We start from the raw sequence: 12,365 nt of genomic DNA, 5'->3' as shown, positions 1-12,365 counted from the left end.
ATTGTGCACCCATGTTTTTCATTTTACGCACAATCATATTTTCCTTTTGATCTTCTACATAAAGATAACAAAACCAATCGCCTATGTCCATAGTTGTATTTCTTTTTTTTTTTCCCATTTTTAATGTTGATTCCTTTATAGTGATTGCATCTTTCTTTCTCTTCATTGCATTTTTTACATTTTCTTTATTTACACTTGACGTTATTTCGACTGCTGGAGCTTGTATGGCTTACCTTTATTATATTTGGAATTGAACATAACATATTTAACTGCTGTTTTATTAGATTTGAAGTTTAAGGAGTTGTGATAAATCCATCGTTGCTTCTTTTTCTTGAGTTTCTTATGTTGTTTGGTGTGAGTTTTATTACTCACTTTATGATTTGCATTTGGGCGCAAAGACTCATCAATCATTGAATTTTGAATTTCAGTGCAAAAATCTTCATCCTGAAATTCATGTCTGTTGCAAGGCGAAGCACCAGTAGATTAAAATCCATTCAAAAAATATCCATTTTTGAGTATGCAATTCCCAATAGTTCATACAGTAATTTTTTTATTAGCGCTGCCGGCATTTGTTCTTAACCAAGTAGATGATGTTTCATTATAATTGGTTTTCAGAGATTTGAAAAAAATTTTTCTAATGATTGGAGGCGATACGTTGTGTGAGCAGGAGAAGATAGCATAATAATGCCATACTCACACGTTAGATCGATAGCCTTGATATATATTTTTTTTTTTAATGCGTAGAGTACCTATCCAAAATAAACAGTAATTTTTTTTTAAGCAATTGTTCCTCTGAGCACTTTTAAATATTACCATAGGAAGCATAAATTCACCTGCTGCATTCATAGAACATATACATGTAGTGGTCAAACCCCTTTCACAAGAACTCACCCCAACTTTGTATTCCAAACTAAGAAAGGCTGAGTTGATTAAATTAATAAATGATGCAACTGCTGCATCAAATTCAAGTTATGGTGAAAGGGGGGTGAAAACTGCATGCCACTCTGCTAATGTACTTTTCATAAATGTATCTTAAATTTAGCAATATTCTTACAACAGAAAAAATGTTCAGATCCAACTAGTCTAAAGCCAGGTCAAATCGATGAAACAACCGAAATGTTATTGATTGAGATAAATGATTATATAGTATTGATAAGCAAATAAAAAGCACCAATACAAATGTTCACCACGATCTACAATAAATCAATCCCAATCAATCATCAAACATAAATCAAAACCAAGAGAAGAAGCTTTTAAGAACATTTCAAGTCCGGAAAGAAAAGTCTAATTTGAAAAAGTTTGTAAATGTTATTGCTATTGACACTGATGTAGTACAACGAATTAATGGTAAAATATATTATCCAAAATCTTTTTTCAAAGCTGTTAGAGCAGCACTAAAACGTTATCAGGCTGGCAACACAAAAACCAAGGTAAAGCCCATTCTTAAATGTGTAATGAGAAAAATACTTTAACAGGGGATATCATTAAAGAACAAAAAAAACTTTTATCTTAAAATAAAATTTTAAATTCAGAATTTAGAAGGAACTTTTATCTTAAAATAAAAGTGAATTTAGAAGGAACTTAAATGAGTTATATGATACCACTCATGCATACCACTTCTAAAAAAGCAAGCTTCTAAAAAAGGCTATAATCTAATGAAAAATGTGAATGGAAAACGTTTCCTTTGGTCAGTATTGCAAACAAACTATCCTGAAGATCATAATAAAGAAGGATACAAATCTCAAACGCCAGGAAAATGAACCAAATAAGACTGGTATTGTATACATTGTAAGTATTAAATCTATAAACAAGTTTGAGGAGAAAAATCCAAGTACACCGAACTACACGTTTGTTTATGGAACAAGTGTATACCCCTTAGAATATGTAAAAAAATCTGATGCTGAAGTGGATACCAAACGTCTCCATTTCAACCTATTGCTTATCTTGGACGGAAACAAAATACACCATTGTCTAATTACTAATATGTTATTATCATCACAAATATTAAATAGAAAAAGTAAAAAGTTTTTTTGTCTTAAATATTTAAACCCATTTCATTCACAAGATTCATTAGATAAACAAAACCAACTTTGTAGCAATAATTGGCCTGTTAAAGTAAAAATGCCAAAAAAAGTTTGAAGTCGATTTTGTATATAATAATCAACCCGAGTTAAATTTTCACGGTTCGTTCTATCAAAATTTCCTTTCAATATACTTTGAGAAAAGTTCTCATTAATACAAATAATATTGAATGCTTCTGGCTACTAAAGCAAGCTGCTGAATTGTTATTTGGGTTTGTAATTGTAAAATTATATTTGTGTTTTTGGTTGGTGTTGATGATCTATAACTGTTTTGTTTTGTTCTAGAAAATTCTATTGATTGAAATTTATTTTGAAATAAGCTTTTTGTAAATAAGTTAGTGAATAAAAAGTTCTTCAGCTTTCATGTTTAAATTGTTAATACATGATGGATATTGTGAGTTGATACAATAAGATGCATGGTCGTCTTCACTTAGTCAATTAATGTTGTTCTAAGTTCGTGAAAAGTATCAAGTGAGTAATTCCACATCCATTTTTCATTTACTAATACAGAGCTGATAGTTTTCTTAAGCAAAAGATATATGGTGCCAATGTCTTCTCCTGTTTGTCATTAGCACCATACAAGTACTGTTTGTAGAGTATCTAAAGATACATCTTTGCTAGAGGCCAAGCAAATAAAAGAAAGTCAAAACTAAAATTGCATTCCCTCTAAAGTAGTAAAACTATCAAATGTTGCAATATATTTGAAACGATGGAAACTGTTCTTTTGCTTTTTTAATTTTGTTCGGAAATTCATTTTTCGACTGTTTTTTGTTTGTTTGTTTGTTTGTTTTTTGTTAGTTTTTCAATTTTTGCAAAAATCAAAGAACTAGCAAAAAAAAAAGTAGCTAAAGATTCGTTTTCTATTACGCAATGATCAAAGTCCCCCTTTAAAAGCTTTTAGAGAGGTCTCTACATCTTACGCAAAAAATCTTTGCTGTGAAGATAGAGTTTTAAAATTTTTAAAATTTCTCATGGTACTTAAATGATCTTTAAATGATCAAGTAATGAAATATTTAATGAACTTTTTGAAATGGCAGTATCTTCCAATGTTGTTAGAAAGAATATAGAAAAGGAAAAAAGGTTTATTTAAGGAGTGTAAGGTTTATGTAAGGTCTGCATGGTTTTTTACGAAAAGTTTATCAAGTATTCTGAAACTACCATTTACGTTTCAAAAAGGAGTTTTCTAAGCTTCGACATTTACTTTTGGTAATTCCCCAAAGCCGCCTTAACCTTTTTTAGAAGTTTTTGTTAATCATGCAATAAGTAGTGTTTCGGACGCATATGAGAATGCATTTTCAATTAAACAAAGTTTATAATGAAAATTACCGCGAAAATAGTTTAATTTTTAATTTTTTTTGCATCTATATAAATATTTTATTAAAGTCTAATTGTGTTAAATACATAGAATAAAAATATCTGATGAATATAAAAGACGATTCTAATATGTAAAACAAAAAACACAAAGTGAAATAAAACGGTGTTAGGCAAAAATAGAGGTTATGTTCATATATTTGTTACGATGGAATAAATTTGCATAAATTTGTTACTGCGATGGAATAAAAGCGCAGCATTGTCAATAAAAATCCCAAAGAGTATTGAACAGGAAACAAATAAAAATCAACATTAAAACAAGTTGATCAAGTGTGCAGTGCGAAGACCTCTTCATGGCAACTTCAATGGATAATATTTATATCAGTTTGAATTGAACTGTTAGATTTGTAAAGGATTTTTGCTGTAAAAGATTTAATTGTTTTTGTATATTACATATATTGCAAAAAGTGCAATAGATTGTTTATGGTATAGGGGCGGTATGCGTTCAAGTGCAGTTGGTGTTTGATTATCTAAAAGCAATTGGTTTAAAATAACTCTTAAATATTCATGGCAAAATTAACTCTTAAAAGTTCCAGGTTGCAAATATGTTGCATAACTTACGCGTTGGTTAAATAATCCAACCAACCGCCATATTCAAACCGCCTCGATAATGACCGTAAGAATTAGCTATTACGTTTTACATTTAAAAAAAAAAAAGACACCAAAATCCCTTGTAACAACAATAAATGAAACAGTAAGCATTGGTATTACTACATTATAATAACTAAACTATATGTTAAAGCAATCAAAATCTCAGCAACTAGACGTGCTGGAGAAAAACTAAATATCTAAAATCAGTGTTGAAAATATTACTTAATTACAAATTCAGATTAATCACTAATTGAAAAAAGTCCGAATTTTAAAAATTCTTGCCATTCTCAGAAATGTACTGTTGTAGCTAAAGAGTCGCATGTAGTTTGCAAGCTGCGGTTTCCAACCCCTGGATTAAACAAACAACTCAATTGTTATTTCGTGTGAGCTCTCTTATTTGAATTTAAATTCATAAAATTTATGAATTTATTGAGTCATTTTCCCCAAATATAAATTTCATTTGTTTTTTAAATTTTTGTTTTAAAATGCTAAAATGTTTATTTTACTGAAGACATCAAATTAAAAAATTAGAGGGTGAAGACCCGACCGTTTTAAAAATTTCTGGAAAAGTCAATAAACAGACGGCGTTTGTATTTTTGCCATAAAGATTTGCTACTGAAGTTTAAGTTACCGCGATTTCCTTTAAAGTATATGCTATGGAAGAGCTTACTCCAATTATTCGTTGGGCTGAAAACGGAGCTGTGCTTAATGTTACCATAGATTTGAGCGATGTAAAGGTAATATAAATTCAACACACTCTAAATGTTCTATTAATTTAGGATACAGGTCAGGCAAATTGGATTCTCATACTAACTTATCATTAGGTGGTATTGGCAGAGGCAATAAACTGTATGCTTAAAAAAATATAAAAGTGATCTGGAGTGCATTTGCTAAGAAAATTGAAGAGGTTGGAGAACTTTTATTAACATGCTAGTTAGGATCTTTTCTTGAAATTTTGAATCCTATGATTGGAATTATGAGAACAGGCATCTTGGCACCTCTAACTTACTAGTAGATAAATGTATCAATATAATTATTATTGCTTCATACTTTCTGCTATAATTGTTGAAGTTAGAAGGAAATCTGTTTGAGTGGTTCTGTTTTTATATACATTTTTTATGTTCTTAGATATTAGGTGAGTTATGTACAAATCATATTTGAACGTATTTTTTTTTTTTCTTTAGAATCCAGATATAGAGTTGAATGAAACAACCTTCAAGTTTAAAGGTTTGAAATTATAATCAATATAATAATGCATTCTAAAAATTTTGAATTTATATGATGTGCATTTATACAAAAAAAATAATTATGTTATGAAAATCAATTTTTAACTTGACAATATTTGTAATACAAAAAAAAAAAAAAAAAATCAGCTGAATATATTTCCCTAGATTTTTTTTCTTCTTATGACCCATTTATCTAAATGTTATTTAAGTTACTTTTTATAAATGTGTGGTTATGATGTATAATTAGTTTTTAAGATTATTTTTACCTTCAAGGTTTTGGTCATGGAGCACACGGTGAAAACATTTACAACTTTACTTTGGAATTTTTTAAGAAAATTGACTTTAAGGTTTGTTTAATTTAAGTAGTTTTCTGGCAATATTTTTCCTCAAATTAAATTGTAATTATGTTTTGCTTTCAAAGAGTTGCTCTGGTGTTCACATTATGGCATCTGATTTGCCATTATCAACACAGCCTGCTGATGAAATTATACTCATTTTTTGAACAGTTTATTGAAACCTAAATATAAGCTGCAGTCAACCAGTTATATTGGAAATGAATGTTTTAAACAGCTATGTGCTAGATTTTTGATTATGTTGCTATGTGCAATATTTTGCTGATCATCATTGTTCATACTTTATATATAACCTTTTCTAGTGTTTTTAATTTTTTCAGAAAAGCAACTCTAAATGTACTGATAGAAACATTCAATTAGAGATAGTAAAACAAGTAAAATCAGGTAAAAAGTTTTTTACAGAATGAAGTTTATGGTTTATGGTTTCATTGATGTGTTACTGAATTTTTAAATAATTTTCAGTAGAAAAATGATCTTAACTTTGCTTAATATGTTATTGAGTTTTTAAATAATTTACACTAGAAGTTTGGCCTCGACTTTTAAAACAAGAAAAGAAACCTGGTTGGTTAAGGATTGATTTTGATAAATTGAAAGTTGAGGATTCTGAAGAGGATAAAGAAAAAAATGAAATTTCAGATAAAATTAATGTAGGTATTGTGTTTGCGATTTTGAAAAAATTTTTTAGTTATATAGTTTTTTAAATGATAGTAGTTGCAGTTACATTCCCCACTAATTATTTTGAATATGGGTTAAAATTTCTTCTACTTTTTATTTGAGTTTCCTATAATTTATAAATCTTTACATTTTTAGAAAATTTCTTTTGAACAAAAAATCAAGAGTGATGTAGAAAAAGCTAATAGTGATTGTAAGTACATACATACGTGCATGCATGCATAAGATTTATTAATTATAATGGCAAGTTTTGAAAGGTAGTTTCTTCAATCTTAATAAAAACATAATTAAAATTGTGTGTTAATAGTATGTAAAGTTACGCTAAAAATAAACAGGGCATATATTTTGCATACTGCATGTTAAGTATATAACTACATTTTTATTTTCTAATCATTAATTATTTGTAATAAAGATTTCTATCAAAATCTTTAAAAATTATTTTTAATACTTAAAAAAGATTTAGTAAACATGAAAAATGTTTAATTTTGCTTGTTATGCTTTTAGTAAATAAGGGGTTCTTAAATCAATTTTGTTGTTTTAACAGAGCTATTTCTAATTGCTTTAGTAATCATTTATACCAAGGTAGCCTGGTTATCTTTATACAACTTGTTTCAGGCTGTATGTTACACAATAATATTTGTAAAAACAGTTCTAGCTTTGATAAAACATGGAAAAGGTAAATTTTGTTTTAAAAGTAAAAAGGGAGTGATTATTTGATAATAACTTATATATTCATTTTATGAATTTTAAATTTTTTTTTCTTAAAATAAATCTTTTACATTTTTGCAGAGTAATTTTGTATAAGCTTTTCTATTGTAATTTTTTTTCCAGATGCACATTTATTTCTTTTTGAAGAAGTTGGAGAACTTTTACTAACATGCCAGTTAGGATCTTTTGTTGAAATTTTGAATCCTTTGATTGGAATTGTAAGAACAGGCGTCTTGGCACCTCTAATTCAGGTTTCCTATTTTTCAAACTTTCTTTGATGCAGGTGTCCTAATTTTTTACGATAATAATCACAATGATAATGATAAAAACAATAACATAAGCAAGAGATGTATAAAGAAAAAGTATGCACAATATGCATTAAGCGATGGCATTAGGATTTTCTGTTGTTAATTAATAATAATAAATCTTTAAAGTTCTATTTTATTTGGGTTTGCAGTTTTTAAGTTTTGGTGTCTGAGCCAAACATCTGGAGAAGTCTCAATTATTTCTTTGAGAATGAGATAACCAATTATATTTATCGTTATTGATAAGTAGTAAATTACAAACTTCTATATCAGGTTTTTTGACATAATTTGAATTTTTTAAAGTTTATTAAAATAGATTTTTTTTTTTTCTTTTTTTTATGCATTAGAAACAGCATGTGTTTTTTTTGTACTAAATTCATATTTATACTTTATTTTTTTTGTTTTTTAAAAACAAGTTTGGTGATTTTAATTGAATATTAGTTTAGTGCATTTTCTTGAAGAGTTGAAACAATCCAATATAAGGCATGTGAAGCATCACAATTTTTTATCTGGAATCTTATAACTTTGTATGTCTATATATATGTAAATTTTTTAAAATTCAACTTATTTCAAAAGACGGATATAGAAGCTTTTACTTTATTTGTTACTGTTCATTGATAATGGAAAAACAAAATGCAGGTTCTTAATGCATATAACATTAGTAATAAATAATTGAAAATTTTTTCACCTTTTAGGTTAGTGGTCGTAACTTCTGTTTATTTATTTTAATTGTGCCAGAAAAAATTTTGCACTCAAGCTTTGTTCTTGTGCCGCTCATATTTGCTTGGTCTGCTAGTGAGGTCATAAGGTAAATTACATGTTCTGATAGTAATAATAGCACAGTGCCTAAACTAAACAATTATGCACTGAAAGTTTATATAACAAGTTTGTATAACATTTACTCTATATAACATAAGTTTAATACATTTTGTTCTCAATATATGTAATTATAATAATAAATGTGTCAATAATTTGAAAAAGTAAATTATGGTATTATATTTATTTCTGACAAGAAATCTATTAATATTGCTAACAATTATAAAAATATGCTCAGGTATCCATTTTACTTGAGTACGCTGCATCAACATGAAAATTATGTATTATCATGGTTAAGGTATTCAGCATGGATTGTTTTATACCCAATGGGAATGTTGTCTGAAGGTATTTCTATCAAATTTAAAGTTTAAAACAGTTTTATATTGTTTTTTTAAAATTGTTTAAATTATTTGAAGAATTTTTAAAATATTTCTGTGTTTTATTTTCTTATTTTCATTTGTAGAATTTGTAAAGCATTTTTTGTTTTCATTTTTAATCAAAATTTTAACAAACAATATGCTAACTCCAAACTTAAAATATATGCAATATTTATACTTGCCACTTATCTTATTTCTCCTCAATAAAAATAATCTAAATCTTTACTTAAATATAGTTTTTAATGGCTGACTAATTGTAACATGCAATCAAATTCTATTAAGAAATCTTCTTTTAACTTTTTTGGAGCTCTTGACACAAAATGTCTACTTATGTTGGAATCGTTTCCATCTTAAAAATCTCTCAAAAGTATTTTGAGTCTAACTAAAACTTATCTCTCTATCTTTATTTTTAAAATTTGTATCTAAAACTTGTTTGTCTTTCTTTTCCTTAAAATTTTCATTGAGAAACATTTCTTCTTCTTGAAACTTTTAGTAAAACAAGCCTGCAAGATTTCTCGACCCTTCCTTTTCTGTGTCTGTAGATGTTTCTTAAATCAGTTGTTCCAGCATAGACAATTTTTTGACTGTGACATTTGAATCATGGTTCTGTAAACAGGTTTTTCCAGTTTTCTTTTGATTTATTTACAACAGGTCTCTGTTCTTGGGTCATTAGTAAAAATCATAAATTAGCTACAATATTGTTGTAAGCCTAACAAATTGAACTCATTTATGAAAACATAGTTTCTAGTTATGTTTATAATATCAAATTTAGAAAAATATTCCTGTCTTCAATTTGTCGTAATTTAATGCATGCGCCTTCCATCATGGTTTGCATAACTTTCATATTGATCTTTTTTTATTATTTTTTTATATCGTTCGCCAACTGTTTTTCATTCGTAATCGTCTGATCTTGCTTATAAACCAGATCCAAAATAGACTTCGATTGGCCTGAATTTTGGAATATATGGTGGATTCATATGCTTCGGCACAAAAGCGTCGTCAATCATGACGGATTTTTCTCCTTTCGTCAAACTCCTTTGCAGTTTGCTGTTAACTGTGCTTATTTTTACATGTTAGATCTTCAAAGCGTTCGATGATCCGGTAAATTATTGCACGTGGAATATTTTCACACGTGTTCACACAATTGTCGCTCGTGGGATATTTTCAAAATGAAAATGTTTCACCAAATGAGCTTTGCTCATTTTTCCAATAAAGCGTAGACATGTCTTCGAAGATTGAATTGTTTCTTCATGTGTCGAATGATAAATGAAAAATATTTTATATATCTAGAAAAGAATTATAGAGGTTACAAAACGGTATAAAAATAAATGATTTTCTTGCAATGTCTTGACTGCTTTATTTAGCTAAATATTTTGTCCTAAAACTCCTATAATTTTAGTTTCAGAAAATTAAATATTTGGTCATTAATTTGATGAAGATTTATATTTCTTAACAGTGATTTTATTCAAAAAAATCGTAGAAAGATAAAGTACAATTCGAACAATGTTTTGAATCGGTTGATATGTTTGTTAAATAATTAAACTAGTAATAATTAACCATATATTATGAAAATCAACTTACTAATACATGCTATATGTATAAAGACTTTGTTTGTTTTTTTTTTTAAATAATATTATTAAAAGTAATAAATGATAAAATATGAAATATTTCTCTAGTTTTCTTCACATACAAGTCTATTGAGCTTGCTGATAATCGAGAAAGATGGTATTATAACTTACCGAACTCACTCAATGTTTCATTCAGCTTATCTATCCTTCTGAAAATTTTACTTTTCGTTTATGTTCCATGTAAGTATTCCCTGGTATTCTGTTAATTTTTTCTTATGTATTGTGATTTTATCTGTAGAGTTACGATGGGAAAATAAAGTTATTTACTACAGATAATAATCATTTCAATTTAATTAAAATAAAAATGTATTTCTTAGCCTTATCATGAATATGCTTACATGTTTAGTTGCCGTATATATGTTGAAACACATGTGGATACTTAGATGTCGTAAAATTGGTGGTGTGAGAAAGAAAGCAAAATTGCAGTAGCTGAGTGAAAGACGATTATCTTTTTGAAGTTTTTCATTTAAAAAAAAAGGATTGACTTAGGATACTATATTGAAATCTCGAAAAATTCAAATGTGTATTTTTCAATAGGTACAATCATATTTTAGATAAAATAAAATCACTTGTTCAGGTTGTAAGAGAGAGAACTTTCTACAAATATTTTTCATTTAAAGACGGTGAAAACACCGTGTTAATACTATAGGCATTAAAGGACTTCTTAGTAAAATGTTAAAACAAATTTCAGTCATTAATGATTCTGAGAGAGAGATTAACTCTTATGGTGTACGCGGCATGCCCTTTCAGAGGCTCAAATCGTACCTTTCCAATCGTCAACAGTTTTTTGACTCTAAAGGGCATGTTCTCAGACATTAAAAGCGTTTACATTGGTATCCCTCAGGGATCCATATTACAAAAAAACTAAATAAATACATTAATCAGGATAATTCAATGCCTTCCAACAAATAAAATCTCATTCAATCGTAAAAAAAAAAAAAAAAACAGAAATAGTAATGTTTAAGATTCTACATATTAACTTTTCTAAACAAACTTTTCTAAACAAGAAATTTTCAAAATACTTGAACTTTAGAATATTACTAGTCCTTATCTAGTAATATAACCTGTCTTGGTGTTGTGATAAATGAGAAACTTTTCTTCAAAAAACGCATAAATGTCCTTACGCTCAAGTTGTGCTGTTCAAACGGCACGTTGGCAAAAGTTCGACGCTATGTCAAGTTTGAAACGTTATTATCTATATTACTCAATCTTCGGTTCATATTTAAACTGTACATGTCAAATTTGGACAATCTAGAATATTCCCCACTAAAATCCTGTATCTTACATCCGAAATCCTTCGTGACTTAATCCAGTTCCTAAATCGTTTATTTGTCTGGTATCAATAACAGTCTCCGTTCTACCATATCTAATGACTACTTTAACATTAGCACATCGTGTGGGCATAATATAAATTCAGTCACTTATAACAACTTAACTAATCCTCTAAAGCAGACCACTAAACATGGAATAATTTCCATAACATACCAATGTATTGATTTTTGGAACACCCTTCCGAACATTCTAAAAATAGATTTTATGTTTAGGTCCAAGAATCCGTTCTCAAAATCACTCCATCATTTCTGCCTAAAAAGCTGCGCTTACTTTGTTCTTTAGTTCTATAACTTTTTTCTTTGTGTCTAAGTGCATCTTATATTTGTATAAATTTGTATATATGCATGTAGATCTTTTTATTTGTATAAATTTGTATATATGCATGTAGATCTTTTTATTTGTATAAATTTGTATATATGCATGTAGAGGAGAATACATTATATTAACTATTTGATCTATATTTTCCTTTTAAAAGTCTGCTATAAGAATGTTACAATGTAAATTTTTGTGAAATTCTACTTTTTATTATGAGATGAATTTACTTCCAATGTTTTTCTTTTGTCTTTTCTTTATCTTTTTTTAGGTCTTTGCGTTTTATTAGTGAATCACTATTTGCCAAGACCTATATTTTTGTAACATTTACAGCATTCTTAGTGATACAAAATATATTGATATTGACATTCTTCTAAATATTTTAATAAAATTCATGTAGCACAGGTTATCACTTTTCTAAATAAAAAAAAAGTTTACCTTCGAAAGTACACAATCATAAAGTGGTTGGAAACAGATGTGCACTTTTAAAGACTACTAGGAGGTGAGCCTAGGGTTCAGGGAACAAAAAAATAGTGATTTATATTATCGTACTCTTCAATAAAATGTGTTAAAAGTATTTTTTCTTGATTAGC

General features: G+C 27.9%; 1 protein-coding gene across 2 annotated transcripts; it reads left to right on the top strand.

Moving 5' to 3' along the window:
- Positions 1–4,108: 4,108 nt before the first annotated feature.
- LOC145187487 (very-long-chain (3R)-3-hydroxyacyl-CoA dehydratase-like) lies at positions 4,109–10,712 on the top strand. 2 transcript variants are annotated; one of them, XM_090094554.1, is made up of 12 exons: positions 4,109–4,780; positions 5,228–5,270; positions 5,543–5,616; positions 5,943–6,006; positions 6,145–6,269; positions 6,433–6,487; positions 6,860–6,970; positions 7,126–7,253; positions 8,003–8,115; positions 8,362–8,468; positions 10,177–10,308; positions 10,475–10,712. In XM_090094554.1, the coding sequence occupies exons 1-12, from the start codon at positions 4,700–4,702 to the stop codon at positions 10,555–10,557; spliced, it is 1,116 nt and encodes a 371-aa protein (XP_089950680.1). In that variant the 5' UTR covers positions 4,109–4,699; the 3' UTR covers positions 10,558–10,712. The 2 variants fall into 2 exon arrangements, with proteins under 2 accessions (XP_089950680.1, XP_089950683.1); XM_090094557.1 differs by having other exon boundaries at positions 4,506–4,780; positions 5,543–5,563.
- The last annotated feature ends 1,653 nt before the right edge of the window (positions 10,713–12,365 follow it).

This window comes from Hydra viridissima, unplaced genomic scaffold (assembly GCF_058129835.1).
Source record: "Hydra viridissima isolate aposymbiotic clone 2 unplaced genomic scaffold, HvirCarnegie_v1 scaffold_1, whole genome shotgun sequence".
Classification (NCBI taxonomy): domain Eukaryota; kingdom Metazoa; phylum Cnidaria; class Hydrozoa; order Anthoathecata; family Hydridae; genus Hydra; species Hydra viridissima.
Note: the sequence above shows the minus strand (reverse complement) of the source record. Positions and strands in the feature narration are given on the sequence as shown.

Bases quoted from the DNA above. Each gene is read 5' to 3' on its own strand.
- LOC145187487 (XM_090094554.1), top strand. From the start codon at position 4,700: ATGGAAGAGCTTACTCCAATTATTCGTTGGGCTGAAAACGGAGCTGTG. The intron at 6,971-7,125 runs GTAAATTTTGTT...TTTTTTTTCCAG, and splicing joins TTTGATAAAACATGGAAAAG to ATGCACATTTATTTCTTTTT. The intron at 8,469-10,176 runs GTATTTCTATCA...ATATTTCTCTAG, and splicing joins AATGGGAATGTTGTCTGAAG to TTTTCTTCACATACAAGTCT.